The sequence below is a fragment of the Perca flavescens genome, chromosome 17, assembly GCF_004354835.1.
Source record: "Perca flavescens isolate YP-PL-M2 chromosome 17, PFLA_1.0, whole genome shotgun sequence".
In the NCBI taxonomy this organism is placed as follows: domain Eukaryota; kingdom Metazoa; phylum Chordata; class Actinopteri; order Perciformes; family Percidae; genus Perca; species Perca flavescens.
Genome location: NC_041347.1, coordinates 8,481,139 through 8,504,136, shown reverse-complemented (window position 1 = coordinate 8,504,136; position 22,998 = coordinate 8,481,139). Strand labels below are relative to the sequence as shown.

Below are 22,998 nucleotides of genomic sequence, written 5' to 3'. Positions count from 1 at the left end.
ATCAGATTGGATAAAATAACATGTCTCCAATTCTGATTCGCCAAGGACGCAGCGAGGTGCGTCCGGAGGAGAATATTTAAGAAACCAATTAGAGACCAGCTTCAGGTCACATGCTGGCCAAAAGTTTAAGGACTCACATACACATCCATTTGGACGGCTTCCCTGCAGCCCTATGCTGCAGCCAAGAAACCGGAGGAAACATATTGAAACATAGAAAATAGTTAACCGATTAAAGCCAGTTTGTATTAAATGCTGAGGCTCTTACTACCAGTTATGAGTAAACTATTTTATTTTTCATTTTTTATTTCATTTTTATATCATTTTTGTATACATTTATATTTATGGAATTTTGATGGGGGCGGCGCCCCAGCGCCCTCTATTGAAAAGCCGCCACTGAAGACAACACATTAAGAAAGCACATGCAAATAGACCACAACACATTAAGAAAACGCATGCAAGTTGATCCAGCACCCAACCTTTAAAGTTTTCTAAGTGTCTACATGAGTTAAGTGCGTCCGTTCCTATTTTTCATAGTGTGTGGCATTTTCCCTTTACAGGACACAGTGGATTTAGACATGGAAACATATAACGGGTAAGATGATTTCATACATCCACTTTACAGTACAACCAAAAGTATATGGACACACAATTATTACACATACATTGTGATTGTTGATTCCAAAGCCATGGGCATTCAGCCTTCACTGGGAATGTTTTCCATCAGATTATGTAACCTGGCTGCGGGGATTGGCTCCCATACAGCCACAAGAGCAACAGATGTTGGTCCAGTTCATCCCAAAGGTGTTGAATGGGGCTGAGGTCAGGTCTCTGGATGGGCCAGTCAAGTTCTTCCATACCAAAATGGAAACCCATATATTTATAGAGCCGGCATTGATATGTTGAAACAGTAAAGCCAAATGGTTCCAACAAAGTTTTAAGAAAACTTTTGTCTAAAATATCATTGTGTGAATAAGCATTAAGATTTCCCTCATTGAAACTAAGGGGCCTCAAGATGGAGGACATTTTATTATCTCCAAGTGGCAATTTGATTTACAGACAGCAGTATCAAACACCAGACAAGCCTTGACCCAACCATGAAAACAGCCCCAGACCAAAAGTATATTAAAAAATATATATAAAAAAATGGATGCTGTGAGTGCTCAGGGGTGCAAAATCTCTTAACCAGAAGAGGTCAGTGAAAGACTGCTTTTTAGCTTTGTGTTATGTTACACTTCTTTTACCTTGGAAATCCACAGCGAGGAGGAACGTCTTGCAGTACGTCTGGATGTTGACATCCCACCTCAGGAGAAAGAGTATCTGAAGAAGAGAAAAGTTGTAGTGGCACAGGCTTTGCAGAAGATTTTAGGCCTTGGCTCTCCACCTGAAACTAAAAAGGTAAAGTGCAATTACTTACATTGTTACTTTTGTACTTTTGTCCTTGTACACTCTTCCACCCCCTACCCAATATCAATTGCAAAATATTTTGCTAATAAATCCAAAATATATATGCAAGTGGGCTAAAAATATGGCCAGAAGTCAAGACCAACAGCACTATGACATGTAATACACATGTACAGACTCTTGACACGGTCCTTATGTAGTCAAAACAGTTTGTTTATATTATCACTTTCCTCAGACACCACACATACATTTCAGGATAGGAGAAAAAACTTTCTGGGTTGTTTGGTTGATTGGTTTCTTTAAACCAATCACAATGGTCTTGGGTGGCGCTAAGCTCTGAACACAGTCTCGGGAAATAACTTGTTTTGGTGGAACATTTGTACCCTGGAAAAGAAAATGCCACATACAATATTAAATGAAGTTAACTGTTGACACAATACAGTAACGTGAGCTATTTAAATTAGCTGATTCATGGTTAAACCTCATTGGCTCTTACCAGTGTATCTCCGTGTGTACTTCGTCCACAGCAATCCCACCAATCAGTCCCAAAACGTCCCAGTTAGAGAGGAAATGCCCTAAACATATTCTTTGTAAATATTTCATTCCCCAAAAGAACTTTTCAGTGTGTAGTTTGCTAGCTCAACGATTTTTGTTGTCCAGAAATGAACAAAGTTTGCAAGGCGAGGGACATCCGGCGTAACATTCGGTGGCGATTATCCAGTAAATGAACTGTCACCGATCCAGACTATGCAACAGGAAATACATGCCTATTCATACATCTATACCATGTCTTGTATCCCTTAATATAATACAGTATAGTCAAATTATAAGTTGTATGACAACAGTGTAACACCTATGTGATTTTTAGCAGTGCGATTGCTTTGGCTCTACGGATGGCAATGTTGGTACTTCAGTCAGATGGATGAATTGATATAGTTATTAATGTTCCCCACAGGAAACAATGAAATAACTTTGGTAACTTCTCATCTAGGTATTTCGTCCGTTATCAGTTCGAAATTTCAATTCGTCCAAAACTTTGGTTTATTGCCAAATACCTCAAATAAATGAAATCAAATAAACTAAGACATTTCCATCAGCCTCCTCTGTAATTTGTGTTTTGTGCTAATTAGCAAAAAGCATACTATGTTTAAGTGGCTATATGTAACTTTCAGTTTATGTTGATTCTAGGGGCCCCTTTGGACTGTTTTTACCACACCTGCTGTCATAAAGATCTTTTCTTTACGGTGCTGTATTACCCACTGTAGATTACTGAGTTACCGTTACGGGGGAATCACATAGTCACGATAAATGTTTTGCTCAGACAGAAAATCATTCATTTACAATAAGAGAATAAATTCCAGGAGCATCGTTGCATTTCAAGTGTTGCATACGGTAAGTCAGCCTACTCTGGATGTCTGCGAGATAAACCGGTATCACTGTCACTGTACACGAGCCAAAGCATTAAGAGATTGTTGTAGCAACCAACGTAATAATAACTTAAATTAATATAGCGCATTTCATGGAACCCAACTACATTGGGACAAAAAGAAAAAAGTAGGCCAACACAAACACGGACTGAAAATAAATAAAAACGGAAGTGGGATGTAATTTAATGTCAGCTACTGATTGTTCAACCATGATTTTGAAACCATTATTTATTAATGAAATAGACATATATACCTGTCTAGGAGGAAGAGGGACGATTCAGGCTCGGGTTTGAATCCTTAACATTAATTGTCTCCACCTGTTGAAAGCCGGTGTTACACCGAAATCTGTGACCCGTCAGAATGTGTGACTGTAGCACCGTCTGCCTGCCGTAAACCATTTTGTGACTTCGCGGAAACATTGGACCCGGGCAGAAGCATTAATAAAAACTTTATAAAAATAGCGTTCCTTTAAATTTTAGTCTCGTTTGGTTATTAATGATCATCTGATGAGAAATTAAACAGTTTAAGAAACATTTAAAAGTTCCTCGTAACTACTTTAATATCAACATGGTAATATTGCCATTTTTAGCATGTTAGCATGGTGACGTTAGCATCTACAGTGCTACATTTTTTAACTAAACTGATCTCCGTTCACACAAGGCTTGAGGCTCTGTATCAGAAATGAACAGCATATTAACACGTCTGACAACACATATCCCATGACCATTCACATACACTGGCAAGATTGACCGACGTTACTCTGCCTTTGAATATCATGGCTAAATATGTCATAAATATGACATACAGAAAATACTTTGGAGAAAGAACAACAATGGTGAAAAGTAAGAGCAGGTATTTATTTGCTTGGAACGATGACGAAGTGGAACTGTTACTGAACAGTCTGTAAGCTACCTAACCAATAGGACTGATTGATGTGCATCATGATTTCCAAAGGTCTCCGTTTGTGCCAGTCCTGACAACAAAGCAACCCTGGAGTTTTCAAACCAAAACGGGGGCAGCAGTGTTTCCAAATGTCTCTGTTTTAGGGGCTCAGAAATGCCAGAGAAGTATGGACATGATTCTTAAACGTAGATATTCGCTTTTAAACCAAAACGTATTAGTGTGGATGTAGCCTTAGTCGAAGTACAGCCTCACAGAGCTGCTAGAACAAAACCTCTGCATTCTCTGTTCAGGTGCCGACCGTAGCAGTGGTGGCTTCCGGGGGAGGGGCCAGAGCAATGGTAGGCCTGCTGGGTGGTCTGAGAGGCCTGAAGGATATAGGGGTCCTGGATGCTGCCAGTTACATCACTGGTGTTTCTGGATCCACATGGTGAGTGAACCAGTGTCACACCAGTCACAGTATCCTGATATCAATCTGCTTGATTCACAGTGACAGGCAGAGACAGACAATCCCTTAAGTTTTGGGCTGTTCCTTATAGAAAGTAAATAATGTAATACTAGGAAACAGGGCAGTGGGGCTGTGAATAAAGGGCATGACCTTTTTATGTTCTATTGCTGTTGTAAAACAACCCAGTCTCACGTCAGTTCGTGATGGCATTACAAAATTAAATCTATTAGAACGTGATACCATTACGTTATTGTGAAGATTTACGTGTTGGGGTCACGTTTTTTATACTAACGTATTTCAATGAGAAGCATCTTACGTAATCACAGCACGAAACTTTCTGCCACTCGACTGCAGCAGAGAAGCTGGATACAGCTTTGATATTATTGGTATTTTTAGCCCAATAATCGCTGTTTTAATCAACATTTATTCACCAGATCTTATCACGGTTTATATGTATTTCTTTTAATGTTATTATTTCGGTCTATTTCGGCCAGGGAAGCTGGATTGCTTTGTTGTTTATTGATATTTTTCAAACTATAACACTACATCTTTCAACATGTATTTAGCTGTTATCATGGTATGCATTTCTTTATTTTAATAATATTATTTCGGTCTTATTACCGGTGAAATATTACAGTAAATAAGACAGAACAGTAGGCTACGATATGCGCATTCAAAGCCGATGTCCCACGATGCAATGCGGGCATTCATTCACAGAATCAGACGGCGATCAGCGGGTCTATATCGCTTCAATGTACGTAAGGGATCATGTAGAGCAGACAGTATATAATGGACCAATAGACCCCGTTGCTCTGGACGGAGACCAGTGAAGGCTATTAGAAGCACTTTTCCGGTGATGGCTAGCTTTACTGCGCAGACTCCAACTGAGAGAATGTGACGTGAGCAACGTGTCTGAAAGTTGTAAGTCTTCTGGTAGCTGTGCCAAGAGAAATCTCAATCATTCCCAATCTTACAGAGACGGAGAGTGTAGGTGTATGTAAGGAGATAACATGGGCACAGGCTAATTATTGATCACTAACATGCTAGTTAACATTAGTAGTTAAACCTAAACAGCTCATGTAAGTCGAAACTGCCTGCGAGCTTCTCCTGTACTATACGGTAATTCCTCTACTATGCGACAGTAAGTCTCGTGGTTATGACACAATCGTTAGCTTATTTTTACAAAAACGTCTGCTACGGAGCCATAACGTGAGGTACAAGGTAATGAAGCCTTTTATACATTGTCGTGTTTCTTTGGAACTAAACAACGGACAAATAGAGTCTTTAAACGCTTCAGATGTAAAGTTATTCGCAGTCAAGTGACGTAAAAAAAAAATGGCGGTCAGCGGAATGCTAACAGGAGGTGATGGCCAGTTAGCAACAAAATGGCGCCATGATGGCTCGAGTTCTGAAGCGAAGCTTACCCCCTTGAATGAAGCCCACTCACGGCAGACAGCAGAAAGAGGAGCCGAACATGTCCTCCCACCCACCCCGGAAGAACTACAAGTGCTCAAGCTTTGTAACAGGTTCTGGGCCGCGTCCATAGTTGGAGTTGTAGTTTTTAAATATATTGGTTTATTTCTCATAAGTAGACGTTGGTAGTGTAGAATTCTGGATACACCCTGGGGTTTTTTGGGATGGGGAACACACTGGTGTCATCAGATTTTAAAAATAGAATCGTTAAATAGGTGAAAATAGCTTATTACCATATTTGACAGTGCTTACAGTGGAAAAACTTTGGAGACCATATCTACATGATAGCTGAGGTCCAGAGCTTTTTATAACAGCTGGTTTTATGTGTGTAGCACCTTCTGTTGCTAAATGACATCAGCTGAAGACTCCGGAAGTGACGTAGTAATTACCACTCAGCGGATAGAAAAGATTGCTGCATGTAAAAAAATAATACAAATTGCTGCACCTTGTATGTGAGAATTTATACAATAAAAATACCAATAATGACAAAATAGTGTTTTATGCTAAGCACTTTGATTTGTCGCAGAAAAATACTAGACCTATATAAACAAACTACAGTTGAGTGTTTAGAACTACAGCCTAATGGCTTGTTGGACTAATGGACATTTGTTTTGACTTGTAGGCTACTATTGTGAAAAACAAAAATAAACAAAGAGAAGCATTTTTCATTTTATTTTCCATGCATAGTTATTTAAAAACGCAATTTTCTAATTTTGCATTTGATGAATGTTAATAGCAAAGACTAAAGGGGGAAAATGAGGATATTTATGTGTGAGACTTAATTTGATTTAACATCACACTGCATTATTAGTTGTTTTAAATAACTGACTTTTTAAAAATAATTTATGGTAGGCCTATCATATTAATTATAATTCAGAAGATGATCCTCATATCAATCAGCATGGTTACAGCTTGTAGCTATAACCTTTGTAACCTTTACTGAGACTACCTTTTCAAAACTAAGAAGGGGCTAGTTTTAGGAAGGATTTTAAGCAGATTTTTGCTGAGGTTTTTGTTCACAGAGATGTATAGCTTTGTACAGGTATGTGTACACAAACATGTGTTTTGGCATTTTTGGTACACTTCTACCTCAGCCTACTGCACACAGACACAAGTACTTTTGCATATTCTGCTAAAATAGAGACCAGAATGTGGTGCCATACCAACAATCTCATTCAACCATTTCACAAAATGAGGAGTTTCATTCATTCATTCATTAATTTCATTTATTTGTATAGCACAAGTAAACACAACAGAAGTTGGCTGGGACAGATTATAGTTGCTCGTGGAGTTGTTTGGGACATGGGTCAGAGGGTATCAGAGGTCATAAATGATGAATCAATCTGCTCCTATAGGCACCTTGGTGTATACAACACCTTTGGCTGGAAGGCCCGTGTTGAAAGTGTGTCTATCATTTAGAGCAGACACTCACAGTGAATCAGAGGGTTTATGTTATACATAGAGCATTTTAATATGTCAGCAATATCTAAAAATATCTCATTTAAAGCTTACTATTCAGGGGAAAACAGATAATATGGTCTGATCAATCTTTATTCTCCATGCCAAGTAGCTCTTATCCTCTGGCAGAAGAAATGGGTATCCTAATGTAAACTAAATAATTCTAAACTATAGCCCTAATTTGGACCTACCTCAATTAAAACTTTAAATAATGTTGCTTGAGGCTGCAGGGAATAGCTTCATGATATGATGCATATAGGGTTGTGTGTTGCTCACTGTTTGCGAAAGATGAGCAATAGATTGTGGCTGTGTTATGTGCTTCACATAAAACCAGCTGTTATAAAAAGCTCTGGACCTCAGCTATCATGTAGATATGGTCTCTAAAGTTTTTCCACTGTAAGCACTGTCAAATATGGTAATAAGCTATTTTCACCTATTTAACGATTCTATTTTTAAAATCTGATGACACCAGTGTGTTCCCCATCCCAAAAACACCCCAGGGTGTATCCAAAATTCTACACTACCAACTTCTACTTATGAGAAATAAACCAATATATTTAAAAACTACAACTCCCACTATGGACGCGGCCCAGAATCTGTTACAAAGCTTGAGCACTTGTAGTTCTTCCAGGGTGGGTGGGAGGACATGTTCGGCTCCTCTTTCTGCTGTCTGCCGCGACTGGGCTTCATTCCGTTTCAGATTGATGCCGCCCGCCGGCCGGCCGAGAACACAATACATGAGACAAATACATGAAACTGTATTTTATTATTGATGCTATCTTTATTGTTTAACTCCTCAAATGTAACATTAGACAAAAACATCAATATTACGAATATTATGTATTTGTATCTTTTCTATCCGCAGAGCGGTAATTACGACGTCACTTCCGGAGTCATCAGCTGATTTTTTTTTTATGTTATTACAATGCATAACTTACTGGAACAAAACTGAGCAACGTGTTGTTGCTGGTGACAAAACTACTGATTATATATATTTATTACATGGCTTGCTTATATTCTAATGTACAATGCGGTCTGTTATTTGTTATTTTCTTGATAACAGACCGTTGCTAAGTATAACACACCGTTGCCATGCATAGCAATTGCCATGGACGCAGTTCTGTTCCCTCCGGAGGAGAGCTATCAATAAATCCGCTAGAAGAAGATTGGCGTCAGGGTCCTGATCCATTGACATATATACAATGGACCAATAGACCCCGTTGCTCTGGACGGAGACCAGTGAAGGCTATTAGAAGCACTTTTCCGGTGATCTCTTGCTTTACTGCGCAGCCTCCAACTGACAGAGACGACGTAAATGTGACGTGAGCAACCTGTCTGAAAGTTGTAAGTCTTCTGGTAGCTGTGACAAGAGAAATTTCAATCATTCCCAATCTTACAGAGACGGAGAGTGTAGGTATATGTAAGGAGATAACATAAGCACAGGCTAATTATTGATCACTAACATGCTAGTTAACATTAGTAATTAAACCTAAACAGATAATGGAAGTCCAAACTGCCTGCGAGCTTCTCCTGTTGCGTAGAGTAATTCCTCTACTGTGCGACAGTAAGTCACTTGGTTATGACACAATCGTTAGCTTATTTTTACAAAAGCGTCTGCTACGGAGCCATAACGTGAGGTACAAGGTAATGGAGCCTTTTATACATTGTCGTGTTTCTTTATAAATAAACAATGGACAAATAGAGTCTTTAAACGCTTCAGATGTAAAGTTATTCGCAGTCAAGTGACGTAAAAAAAAAATGGCGGTCAGTGGAATGCTAACAGGAGGTGATCGCTTTGTAGCAACAAAATGGCGCCATCGGAGGTTCGCGTTCTGAAGCGAAGCTTACCCCTTGTCCTGATCACCCCGTCGTTGTTGTAGTCGCTATAACAACGCTCTACATGATCCCTTACGTACATTGAAGCGATATAGACATGCTGATCGCCATCTGATTCTGTGAATGAATGCCCACATTGCATCGTGGGACATCGGCTTTGAATGCGCATATCGTAGCCTACTGTTCTGTCCTATTTACTGTAATATTTCACCGGTAATAAGACCAAAATAATATTATTAAAATAAAGAAATGCATACCATGATAACAGCTAAATACATGTTGAAAGATGTAGCGTTATATTTTAAAAAATATCAATAAACAACAAAGCAATCCAGCTTCCCTGGCCAAAATAGACCGAAATAATAACATTAAAAGAAATACATATAAACCGTGATAAGATCTGGTGAATAAATGTTGATTAAAACAGCGATTATTGGGCTAAAAATACCAATAATATCAAAGCTGTATCCAGCTTCTCTGCTGCAGCCGAGTGGCAGAAAGTTTCGTGCTGTGATTACGTAAGATGCTTCTCATTGAAATACATTAGTATAAAAAACGTGAACCCAACACGTAAATCAATAAGTCAATAACGTAATGGTATCACATTCTAATAGATTTAATTTCGTAATGCCATCACGAACTGACGTGAGACTGGGTTGTGTAAAAACCACACTTGTTAAGCAACTGCTGGCAAAGCTATGTGTTATGTCTAAGTAAGTATAAGTTTGATGGGTTTATGAATTGCTTTTAATCATTGTACCCGATGTGAACAGGGCTATGTCTACTCTGTATCAGGAAGCTAACTGGTCACAGGACATAGACAGAATCATCTCTGCAACAAAGAAACAAATGACCAAGAGCACCCTGAGTGCCTTCTCTCTTGGGAAACTGCAGTACTACAGTGAAGAAATGGCTGAGAAAGAGCAAGATGGTTACATTGTGTCACTCATTGACATGGTGGGCCTGATCTTTGAGCATCTTGTCTTTGGGAAGGTTAGCAGCTGAACACTTTCCGTGATCACTTTAAATTATACTGTATACCACTTTGATAACTTTTTGCATCATAATTGTTTGTTTTTTTAATATGTCCAATAATATTTATTGCATGTGGTTGAAATCACAGAAAAACACCAGTACCCTGTCTGAGCAGCAGAGAGCAGTGAAAGACGGCCAAAACCCTTTACCCATATACACTGCTGTCAATATGAAAAATGAATTAAAGGGCTGTGAATCTGAAGCTGGTAAATATTTTGGAAGATACTTATTCATTATTTTAAAAGCTGACCATGTAATCCTTAAAATATTGTGCAAGGTGACTGAAGACCAAGAACATATACAGCGTATTTAATATTTACACAACTGCAGGTTTGATCATGTGAAACTGAAATGAAACCTATGAATGCCAAGTTGAGATATATATATATCTATTGATGTCATTATCAAACTGTTGGCATATGATAATATTAACTACCACCCGGCTGATGACATAATTAAAGATTCAGGACAATCAAACACATCCCTCAAAGAACTATAACTGAAAATAAAAAGAATAATGAAAGAATGATTGATTATGTTTAAGCCCTATATACACAGTAATACTATTACCTGGGGACCTCATGATGTGTGTTGTTTCGTGTGGTGCATTCACATGGGATAACTTAAGTCTGTATTTTGCTTAAATTTACCGACATTATCCCCCACATACGTCAAAACTTTAATTTATAATTGGCAACGCAGCCAATACAACTCTGGATAACAAAGATGCTGATTCGCACGGAACTACTCTTATCAAACAACCTCTGTGTTTGATGAAATATGGTCGGCAGTTTGTATTGGAATTTTCACTTGACACAGACAACAGCCACAATAATTACAAATTACTAGAGGTCCCCAGGTAATACTTTTCCCCTTCTAATAGGGCTTAATAAAATAACAAATTTTGTTGACAGAGTGGTGTGAGTTTACCCCCTACGAGGTAGGCATCCCGAAGTATGGGGCGTTTGTCCAAACTGAGGATTTTGGGAGTCAGTTTTTCATTGGTCATATCATCAAGAAACTCCCAGAAGTCCGCATCCCTTATCTGATGGGTAAGACCCCTGTTGCTGTTGCAGTGTCGATGCACAGTATTACAGTACAAGTATGAAGTAATCCAATCTTTTGTTTCTCTTAACCTTATCAGGAATATGGAGCAGTGTATTTTCTATCAACATCACCCAGCTATGGTCGCAAGTTACCGGGTCCAAGCCTTCTTGGAGCCCTTGGCTTGGACCAGATGTCAGCAGAACAGGTACAGCTGTACTACTTTATTTTACAGTGCACAAAAACACATAATTAGACTTTATATACTGTGAGGAAAATAAGTATTTGAACACCCTGCTATTTTGCAAGTTCTCCCACTTGGAAATCATGGAGGGGTCTAAAATTGTCATCGTAGGTGTATGTCCACTGTGAGAGACATAATCTAAAAAAAAAAAATCCAGAAATCACAATATATGATTTTTTAACTATTTATTTGTATGATACAGCTGCAAATAAGTATTATTATTATTATTATTATTAATATAATATTATTATTACAAATATGTATTTGAACACCTGTCTATCAGCTAGAATTCTGACCCTCAAAGACCTGTTAGTCTGCCTTTAAAATGTCCACCTCCACTCCATTTATTATCCTAAATTAGATGCACCTGTTTGAGGTCGTTAGCTGCATAAAGACACCTGTCCAGCCCATACAATCAGTAAGAATCCAACTACTAACATGGCCAAGACCAAAAAGCTGTCCAAAGACACTAGAGACAAAATTGTACACCTCCACAAGGCTGGAAAGGGCTACGGGGAAATTGCCAAGCAGCTTGGTGAAAAAAGGTCCACTGTTGGAGCAATCATTAGAAAATGGAAGAAGCTAAACATGACTGTCAATCTCCCTCGGACTGGGGCTCCATGCAAGATCTCACCTCGTGGGGTCTCAATGATCCTAAGAAAGGTGAGAAATCAGCCCAGGACTACACAGGAGGAGCTGGTCAATGACCTGAAAAGAGCTGGGACCACCGTTTCCAAGGTTACTGTTGGTAATACACTAAGACGTCATGGTTTGAAATCATGCATGGCACGGAAGGGTCCCCTGCTTAAACCAGCACATGTCAAGGCCCGTCTTAAGTTTGCCAATGATCATTTGGTGATCCAGAGGAGTCGTGGGAGAAAGTCATGTGGTCAGATGAGACCAAAATAGAACTTTTTGGTCATAATTCCACTAACTGTGTTTGGAGGAAGAAGAATGATGAGTACCATCCCAAGAACACCATCCCTACTGTGAAGCATGGGGGTGGTAGCATCATGCTTTGGGGGTGTTTTTCTGCACATGGGACAGGGCGACTGCACTGTATTAAGGAGAGGATGACCGGGGCCATGTACTGTGAGATTTTGGGGAACAACCTCCTTCCCTCAGTTAGAGCACTGAAGATGGGTCGAAGCTGGGTCTTCCAACATGACAATGAGCCGAAGCACACAGCCACTACTATAGTACTTGCAAACAAAGGCTACTGTACCAAATATTAACATTGATTTTCTCAGGTGTTCAAATACTTATTTGCAGCTGTATCATACAAATAAATAGTTAACAAATCATATATTGTGATTTCTGGATTTTTTTTTTTTTAGATTATGTCTCTCACAGTGGACATGCACCTACGTTGACAATTTCAGACCCCTCCATGATTTCTAAATGGGAGAACTTGCAAAATAGCAGGGTGTTCAAATACTTATTTTGCTCACTGTAAATTAAAGAATACAGTAAGACTATAGTTTCTACAATTGTCTTGTAAGCAAATCCTATTGAATGTCAAACCAATTAAACCGAAACCACCAATGTGTGATTCTGTCTTTCAAAACTCTGACTTCCTACCCTGTCAGTGGTATTCAGTGCAAAGCCCTACTGAAAACATACATCTTTAAAAACTGAATATATGTGTGTGTGTATATATATATACAGTACAGGCCAAAAGTTTGGACACACCTTCTCATTCAATGTGTTTCTTTATTTTCATGACTATTTACATTGTAGATTCTCACTGAAGGCATCAAAACTATGAATGAACACATATGGAATTATGTACTTAACAAAAAAGTGTGATATAACTGAAAACATGTCTTATATTTTAGATTCTTCAAAGTAGCCACCCTTTGCTTTTTTGATAGCGCTGCAAACCCTTGGTGTTCTCTCAATGAGCTTCATGAGGTAGTCACCTGAAATGGTTTTACCTTCACAGGTGTGCCTTGTCAGGGTTAATTAGTGGAATTGTTTCCCTTATTAATAAAAAAGCAAAGGGTGGCTACTTTGAAGAATCTAAAATATAAGACATGTTTTCAGTTATTTCACACTTTTTTGTTAAGTACATAATTCCATATGTGTTCATTCATAGTTTTGATGCCTTCAGTGAGAATCTACAATGTAAATAGTCATGAAAATAAAAAGGAAAAGCATTGAATGAGAAGGTGTGTCCAAACTTTTGGCCTGTAATGTGTGTGTATATGTATGTATATGTATATGTATATGTATATGTATATATATATATATATATATATATATATATATATATATATATATATATATATATATATGATAGATTTAGCAATCTCTTGAAATAGATATTTGTAGTGTTTAGGAAATGTTACCCAAAAAGGAGTGAATAGTAAATTTTGTGTGGACTATTTTAAAAGAGTTGCTGCTGGTGCGTTAAGGTCTTTTCAGGCGGTAAGCGACACTTTGGCTGCATCCTCGCTTCAATGCGTGGTAACCATGGAGAATAGGTAATAAATGGCATTGCCTGCATTCATCATGATAAAGGAACATGTCTCTGCAATGGTCTTGCTCTTTGATCACCAGAGGTCTGTGGCACAGAGGTGTACGATGTGTCAGGCTTTGGCTACACAATATTTGTTAGTTGTATCAATTGATTGTTTCTCTTGGTCATTCCATCGGAAATATAAAATACATACATTTTTACAGTATTGTAGTATTACTACCATGGTCAAACAAAGACACTTCCATGTTTAGCTAAGAACATACTAAATGAAATGTATGTAATGTATTATTGAAATGTTGTGTTCTTTTGACAGATGTTGATACTGAAGCATCAACTCTGGACACACATGTCATAAAGCCAATCACAGATTTCACCAGAATAGTGACGGATTTCTTCAGAAATCGACCAGTCATTGCTGAAATGTACAATTTCATGCGTGGACTCTTCCTGCACTGCAACTACAATAAGCACAGCAACTTTGTTGCCTGGAAAGGTAGGCGCTCTCCGTTCTGTTATTGATATGTTGCTTGCACATTGCACTTTCACCCACAAACTTTGGATCAGTACTGAGCCTCTTGCTGCAATGCATGTAGGGTAAACAAAGTTAAAGTTGCATGTACATTTTAGCAAAGTTTGAGTGATCACAACTGACCCCTCCTGATTAAAACCACCTGCTGCCACTTGCCTTTTGCAGCCTGTCAAATTCCTCTATAAGAAGTGCTTTCAAAGCCTCTGTTCCAGAAGGTTTTGTTCTGAGCACTGATCTCCCAGTGAGATGTGGCGATCATAGTATCCAGTATGAGAAAGTGTCAGTTTCTGGGATGTAGAAACAGCCATCAGAGCAGAGGAGAGATACAGTTTTGAAGATATTAGGTGAATGTGCAGTAGCTAGAGGTTTCAGTTTGAGCTCCTCCAGTCCAACGGAGGTGTCCCATGTCCCAGGCTGCTGAGGGGAATAATTGTACGGATTTACAAAAAATATGTTTACGGCATTTTCTCTCTAACTGGGAAGTTTTGTGACTGATTGGTGGGATACATTGGTAAGAGCTAATAAGGTTTAACCATTTATCAAGCTAATTTAAATAGCTCATGTTACTGTATTGTATTGTACTCCTGTAGCCAGACCTTTCTCTGCAGCGCTGTGATGATATCTGGCAATATGAGACCAATATCCCAATGTGCAAAATTTACACATATGAGGATGTACATCAGCAATCAGTAAGAGCGCTGGGTCACATCCACATAGACATCACGGCGCAGTGCATTTAGGGATCGATCTCTTACACATTCAGGAAAACAGCTTCTGATTGGTCAGTAAAGCAATACCTTTTCATACGAAAAGATGAATAAATAATCATTCAGTTAGGGAAGTATCATTCTGGATTTAATGTGGAAAGTCTCTAAAATGACACTGCAGTTCCAGGCTGGTAAGAGTCAATGAGGTATAACCATGTATCTAGCTAATTTAAATAGCTCACGTTACTGTTACTGTACAAATGTTCCACCAAAACAAGTTCCTTCCTTAGACTATTTAGCAGAACAACCGTCACTGCATCCGGAGCTTAGCGCCACCCAAGACCATTGTGATTGGTTTAAAGAAATGCTAATAAACCAGAGCATTTCTCCTATCCCAGAATGCATCTGTGGTGTAGTGCAATGCAATGTGAGACTGAGGACAGAGAACACAGAACAGAAGTGTGTTGAGTATTTCATTTTCAGTTTCCTAGTCAACTACCTGTTCTTGCAACTGGTTGAAGATTAATTTATTATTATCTCTTTCTTCTGTCCAGATGCACATCCAGATGCCTTCCCAAACCAACTGACTCCCATTGACTCCACCCTGGGTTTGGTTGATGCTGGTCATGCCATCAATATTGGCTGTGTGCCTGTCCTGCGGCCAGAGAGATATGTGGATGTCATCATCACTCTGAGTTACTCATGGGACCCAGAGCACATCTTCAATGTAAGCAGGGAGAGGAGGCGTCATCTGCGAAGAAACAGAATGTTTATTCCATAAATACTAACATTACTTTCTATGATCATGTTTAATCTATCAGGTTATGGAGAGGACAGCTGCTTACTGTAAAGACCATGACATCCCATTTCCCAGAGCTGATTTTGCCAGTCTGGAAAAAGAGCCTAAGAAGGAGGTCTACATCTTCGAGGATATGGAGAATCCCAGGGCCCCGATAGTGGTTTATTTCCCACTTGTCAATGCCTCATTCAAACACTACAAGCACCCTGGTACGCCCATTTTAAGTGGCTAATTTCACTTCAACAATGTTGCTACTATTACTTTATTTTAGGCTCTGTAATCCGAACCACCAAGAACCAAGACGACAACGACTCTTTCCACATTGTAAACACCAGCGCATTACAGATTCACTACTTCAGTTTTTAACTTTCACAATAAAAGCCCAACTTATATTTACTTGCTAATCGGCAACTCAGCGAAACATCCAACAGTAGCGTTAGGTTCAGGTTGGCGTGAGAGACAGTGTCAATCAAAAACCTTCTACGGTGACATTCTTTGTTATTCAGTTTCTGTTCGGTGATATATATATATATATATATATATATATATATATATATATATATATATATGTATATGTGTGTGTGTATGTATGTATATATGTGTGTATATTAGGGCTGTCAAAATTGCTCAAAAATGACGTTCGAATATTCCCTCTAAAATAACACTAAATATTCGAACTATTTGAACATCTGGTTGCGCATGCATCCAAGGTGGCGCGCAACATCGTGACGTCAAAATGATGCAATATCCGGCCGAGCCGAGGTCGCGTGGCTCTTTTTTTTTCAGCGGCGCGCGACAAAGCGGAAACAGGAGCCTGAATGAGTTCGCCGACAACGTGATGCCAGGACTCTCAGAGTGACTGCAGGTTTCTCTGGTAAACTCACCGGGATAAGATGAGTTCTTTTATGGTGAATGAAAGGCTCGATCCGACGAAGTAGGTCAGTGAATCACATCAAAGCATTGACAGCAATGCTGCTGCCACTTCTGCCGTTGTTTACCTTTTTCTTCTTCTTCTAGTCCGTAGAAAGGGCAGCGTCGGTAGCCTTTGCTCATTAGCGCCCCCTCTGTTCCGGATAAGACTGCAGCTAGTGTCGCGACCACCAGTGCAGGTATAAATAGTCATGGCGATCTCATGATGTCACATGTGTATGCGCCAGCTGGGCTGCGTCCGGTATGTAACGGCTTTCAGGCGCGCTAGCAAAGCAGACAGCCAGACAGCCTCTGCTACCGCCAGCGTTTTTTTCCACTTTTTTTATTTTTTTTTATTCAAATATTAATTTTCACCTTCGAAATTCGTTTTTTTTAAAACTATTCAAATATATATTCAAATTTAGAATACTCGTTGACAGCCCATATGTATGTATGTATGTATATATATATATATATATATATATATATATATATATATATATATATATATATATATATATATATATATACACACACACACACACACACACACACACACACACACACACACACATTAGGAACAATATATTTGTGTTGAGTTGCATATAATATTGTGCTTTATAAAACATGATTTAACCATTTGCATGATTATCCTGTGTCTTCACAGGCGTGAAGCGTAGGTCTAAGGAAGAAATGAAAGCTGGGGAGGTGGATGTGAGCAGCAGCAACTCTCCGTACACCACCCAGAACATGACCTACTCAAAAGAGGATTATGAGGCTCTCGTGGAGCTGACCGCTTACAACGTGTCAAACAACAAGGAGAGCATCCTGCAAGCTTTGAGCAAGGCCTTGGACAGGAAGGCATCCAACATAAAGAAATAAACAGCAACATCATCATTTATGTTCCCTCAAAAAGTCATTGCCACACCTGTGAAATGTCGCTTCTGGTACACATCATTCTGTTAATCCTTTAAAAAGCAGTTGAAGACTTTGCAATTCAAATAGGCTTTTACTTAGACAAGGGTTTTCATGGCTGTCTTTGTATTTTTATCTTTTTATTTGTCTTTTATTCATCATATTTCACTTTATTGTGAAGCCCTTTTTAATTTTGTGTGAAAAGTGCTATATAAATAAACTTTACTTACTCACTTAACTTACACAAAGTGGTAATATTGGTGAACTATTATATAGCATTTTCTGGTTCATACTTGTATTTTGTGTTTTACTACAACATGTTTACATGCTTTAATGTTCAAAAAACACTTTATTTTTCTCCTACTGCCCATGGCTTCTGCACATGAATCACCCTGTGTAAAAGATGCTCTGTTGGAGTGCTGTCTCTTTAAGAAGCCCAGTCTGCTCTGATTGGTCAGCGTTTCCAGATCTAAGTGAGTCTTCACATCTCTGCCTGTGTACAGTCCATTGCAGTCAGCCCAATGCAGGACTTTATTCTGTGTAAAATTGCTGATAAAGGTTTCTAAACTAAATACTACACAACCGGACATGTTCCACCAGGAATGTGACCCAAATTGTGGATATATTACCAATATCAGCAATATTGGAAGGGAACAATTTACATACCCCAATTCCAATGAAGTTGGGACGTTGTGTAAAACATAAATTAAAACAGAATACAATGATTTGCAAATAATTTTCAACCTATATTCAATAAACTACAAATACAAGATTATTGTTTTTTTTGTTTTTTTAAATATTCAGTCATTTTGAATTTGATGCCTGCAAGACGTTCCAAAAAAAGCTGGAACAGGGACATGTTTACCACTGTGTTACATCATCTTTTTTTAAACGCAGGTCGTCGTTACATCTACAAGTGCAAGGGCCCGAGCTCATCTGAGATGAATGAAACAGCTTAGGGTTTTTCAATCTGTTCTGGCATTTGGTGCAATTGCACAAGGAGGGATTGTGGGAAGTCCACAAAAATGTTTGTCCAGATCCTGCACATCCACCAAAACCACAGGATCACAGTTAGCAATGCTTTTTTGCAATGACAATCAGCTCTCTGTGTATGACAGTAAATGTGCCTCTTTAGACCCAAGAAAACACCAGTCAATGTCCTGACAGCTAACAATTACAACATTTTGAGGTTTTGCAGCAACTTGTGTAGCAAAAAGGTAACTTCAGCAAGTATGCAATAACATTTGCATACTGCAGATATGCAGACTTAATGAAGGCAGGCTAAGGGCACAAGTGTACAAATCACTAACACAAAACAGCATCACATTTGGGATGAAGACCACAGAGAGTGAAGGTGGGACGAAACAGTACCAGTTTACTGTGATTGCAGAACAGCTCACTACAAGAAGCTAATGATCCAGTGCTCCAGGTGCCAAGAGTGGTATTGACACTTCCAGAAATGTGTTTGGCATGAGGAGATCTGGCATTGTTTGAAATGCAAGTAAAGTGTCCCCATGAGATATCACGAAAAAACACGTGGGTGATATACAAAGCAACAAATCATCCAAATATATTTTTAGAGTGCAGTCATTTAAAGTTAATATATGTAACTTTTAAATGTTTCTGAAATTGTGTAATGTTCCATCCAATGATCATAAATGACCTGTAACAGCAAACGAGACTAACAGTGAGAAGAACGCTATTTTTAAATAGTTGCCAACTATTGTTATCCTGTTCTTTATTGGGGGAATGCTGTCCTACAGCATTCCAACTATTGTTATTAGTGGGAATGCTGTTCAACAGCTGTTATCTCTGGTAATGATAGTCTGACTGAACCAGTCTCTAAGTTTATTGACTATTTTATTAAACCCTGTCTGTCTTCACTCCCAGCATTTGTCCAAGACACCACAGATGTGCTGAACAAGATCACACAACTACAAAACATAGGCTCTGATACATATCTAGTCACTATGGATGTAGAAGCATTGTATACAAACATTGAACACACACAGGGTCTTGCAGCTCTGATACATTTTTTAAGTAGGAGACCTGAATAAATACCACCAACTGATTTTATATTGTCATTAACTAAATGGACATTGAATAATAATATCTTCATCTTCCATGATAAGACATTTAAACAGATAAAAGGCTGTGCTATGGGGGCCTGTTATAGCCCATAATATGCAGGTCCATTTCTGGGAAAATGGGAGGAAGATTTTGTCTTAAATCAGGAAAAGAATGCCTTCTTTAAAAACATTATCTGGTGGGGACGTTACATTGATGATGTTTGTCTGTTTTGGTCTGGTTCAGAGTCAGATTTGAAAGAGTTCCATGTTTATTTGAATAACATTAACCCCAACATTAAACTATCTTTGGAATATAGTAAAGATTATATTAATTTTCTTGACCTTACCATATTCAAAGACGATCATGGTGCACTACATACTTCAGTGTTTAGAAAACCTACTGACAGGAACACTATTCTCCATGCTAGAAGCTTCCACCCTAAGTGGTTGAAGGAAAATGTTCCATACGGACAATTCCAGCGAGTCAGGAGAATTTGTGACCTAGACAATTCTTTTGAGTGTAAAGCAAAAGAGATGACGTCACGCTTTAAGGAACGGGGTTATAAAAACACAACCATCCAGGAAGCATACGGCAAACTTAGTTAAGCAATATGTCTTATACTTTGGGCTCAGCAAGCTTCCAAATGACAAGAGTTTCACATTCTTCTCAATCCGCAGCAATGGTAAACGTCCTGCATATTTTCCAGCGAAACTCTGAACGAACCACTTTCTTAAATCGCTGATATGCCCACATTTTTACTTTTATCAACATACATTTTAGATGGTGACGTTCACAAAGGCTTCCTGTTTCCCACTGTGAAGTCACTGTATGGATAGCGTGAACTGTTTTGGAGTTATTAAGACTTGTTTGAAGAGATCTTTATCAGCTTTCTCAGACTGGATCTCACTGTATACCAATGTTTCTCCTTTACCAGGTGTGCTAATTATAGATCAAAGGAAGGCCAAGGCTTGATTACAGCTGGAGGAACACCTGCTGCTCCTCCTGCTAGCATGACACAGCACTTTTTCATTACAATCACAGATAGGAATAGAACAACAACAACATGTTACAATTGGTTCTATTTACAATATATTGTCTGTCAGTCTCTCAGTCTGTCTCTCTCCCCCTCTCTATCTCTCTGTCACTCTCTCTCTCTCTCTCTGTCTCTTTTTACTCTCTCTCTTTTCTCACTCAATTCAATTCAATTCAAAGAGGCTTTATTAGCATGACCATATTGACATACAGTATTGCTAAAGCACATAAACGGTGAAACATGTTACACATTAACATCCAGTAGTCCAGCATGCAGACAGTAAACATTAAGTCAACATTCGTCATGTTAACACAATGTAACAATATGAACAACACTGATGATATCAGCAACAACATGAAAACAAGAATATTACAGGTGTGTGTGTGTGTCTGTGTGTCTTTGTGTGTGTATATGTGTGTATCTGTGTGTGTATATCTGTGTGTGTATAGGGGTGGGGGGTCACTCACTGTTCCTCAGATTGTAGCAGGTAAAGACATATTCTGCTGCTAGACTGCAGCTCTCTGGCTGTTCTCCCAGCAGGATCGGCATTTTATTGAAGTTGGTTATTTGGTCAAATGTCGGGTGTTTGTGTTTGAATTTGGGGAAATATTGAGTTCTGATTGGCTGCAGCTCTGTGCATTCTGTCAGGAAGTGCAGCTCTGTCTCGACTTTGTCTCTCTTGCACAGCTGGCAGAAGCGCTCCTCTTTGGGGAGCCATTGTTGTTTGTATCGGCCTGTTTCGATGGCCAGGCTGTGCTCACTGAGTCTGGACTTGGTCAACGTAGTTCTTAGTTTGGTATCAGTCACTGTGGTCAGGTAGTCTGCCACACTGTACTCTCTCTTTAGGGACAGGTAGCACTGCATTTTGCTTTGTGCTTTTGTTTGTGTGTTCCAGATGGTGATGTAGTTTAGTTTCTGTTGTGTTATAACTTGGTTAACTCTGATTGGTTGGTTCCCAGACTGGTCCTGAGACAGAACCGGGTCAGGAAGTGACCTGAGCATCAGGACCAGCTGAGTGAGGGGACTCTTCTCTTTGCTCAGCTCTTGGTGTTGCAGGGCTTTCTGCTGGTAGGAGTGGGGGTCACTGTTTTTTAGATGTAGCCAATATTTGATTGCACGTTTTTGAATTTTGATGAATAAAGGGAATTGGCCTAATTCAGCTCTGCAGGCATTGTTGGTGGTTTTTCTGTGTACCTGTAGGATGCTTTTACAGAACTCTAGATGCAGGGTTTCAACTGGGTTGTTGTCCCAATGGGCAGAATTCTGGCAGGAAATAGGACCCCACACCTCACTACCGTAGAGGAGAATTTGTTCTATTACAGATTCAAATAGTTTGAGCCAGATTCTAATTGGGATTTTAATATAGATTTGACTTTTTATTGCATAAAATGCCCTGCATGCTTTCTCTCTCAGCTCCATTATCGCTGGGTTGAAACTTCCAGTGGAACTTATTTTCAGTCCTAAATAATTGTAATGTGTACAGTGGTCTAATTTATGTGTTTCTAATGTGAAGCTGCATGTGTTTCCTTGAGATCTGGATCTTTTTTGAAAAGTCATTGTCTTTGTCTTTTGAGTGTTTACTGCCAGGGCCCAGGTCTGGCAGTACTGCTCCAGCAGGTCCAGGTTCTGCTGTAGGCCCTGTTCTGTAGGGGACAACAGAACCAGGTCATCTGCGTAGAGCAGGAACTTGATCTCAGAGTGGTGTAGAGTGAGACCAGTGAGACTCTCTCTCCATCCCTCCTTCTCCCTCCCTGTCTCTCCCTCCCCCCTCTCTCTCTTTCTCTCTATATCCCTCTCTTTCCCTCTCTCACTCTCTCTTCCTCTCTCTTTCCTTCTCTTTCTCTCTCTTTGTCTCTCCCTCTCTCTCTCATCCCCCTCTCTCTCTCCCTCTCTCTCTTTCCCTCTCTCTCTCTTTCTCTTTCCCTCTCTCTCTCTGTCCATCTCTTTCTCTCTCTCTCCTTCTCTCTCCATCCCTCCCTGTCTCTCCCTCCCCCTCTCTTTCTTTCTCTTTCCCTCTGCCTCTCTCTCCCTCTCTCCCCCTTCTCTCTATCCCTCTCTCTCTTTCCATCTCTCTCTCCTTCTCCCTCTCTCTTTCCTTCTCTTTCTCTTTGTCTCTCCCTCTCTCTCTCATCCCCACTCTCTCTCTTTCCCGCTCTTTCTCTCTCGCTCCTCTCTCCATCCCTCTTTCTCCCTCCCCCTCTCTCTCTCTTTCTCTCTTTATTCCTCTCTTTCTCTCTGTCTCTGTTTGTTCTATGCAATGGATATAGATTTTTCAAACAATTTGTTTC

The 22,998-nt window shown here is 39.3% G+C and overlaps 1 protein-coding gene across 1 annotated transcript in view; it reads left to right on the top strand.

Annotated features, from left to right (window-relative positions):
- pla2g4f.1 (phospholipase A2, group IVF, tandem duplicate 1) overlaps positions 1-17,722 on the top strand; it is a 46,155-nt gene extending 28,433 nt beyond the window's left edge. Inside the window, exons 11-21 of the mRNA XM_028604181.1 lie at positions 558-592; positions 1,257-1,395; positions 4,022-4,158; positions 9,717-9,936; positions 10,067-10,184; positions 10,893-11,030; positions 11,123-11,230; positions 14,062-14,241; positions 15,539-15,711; positions 15,806-15,992; positions 17,360-17,722. Coding sequence (XP_028459982.1) covers positions 558-592; positions 1,257-1,395; positions 4,022-4,158; positions 9,717-9,936; positions 10,067-10,184; positions 10,893-11,030; positions 11,123-11,230; positions 14,062-14,241; positions 15,539-15,711; positions 15,806-15,992; positions 17,360-17,574 — 1,650 coding nt within the window. The 3' untranslated portion in view covers positions 17,575-17,722. The remainder of the gene's footprint in view (positions 1-557; positions 593-1,256; positions 1,396-4,021; positions 4,159-9,716; positions 9,937-10,066; positions 10,185-10,892; positions 11,031-11,122; positions 11,231-14,061; positions 14,242-15,538; positions 15,712-15,805; positions 15,993-17,359) is intronic.
- The last annotated feature ends 5,276 nt before the right edge of the window (positions 17,723-22,998 follow it).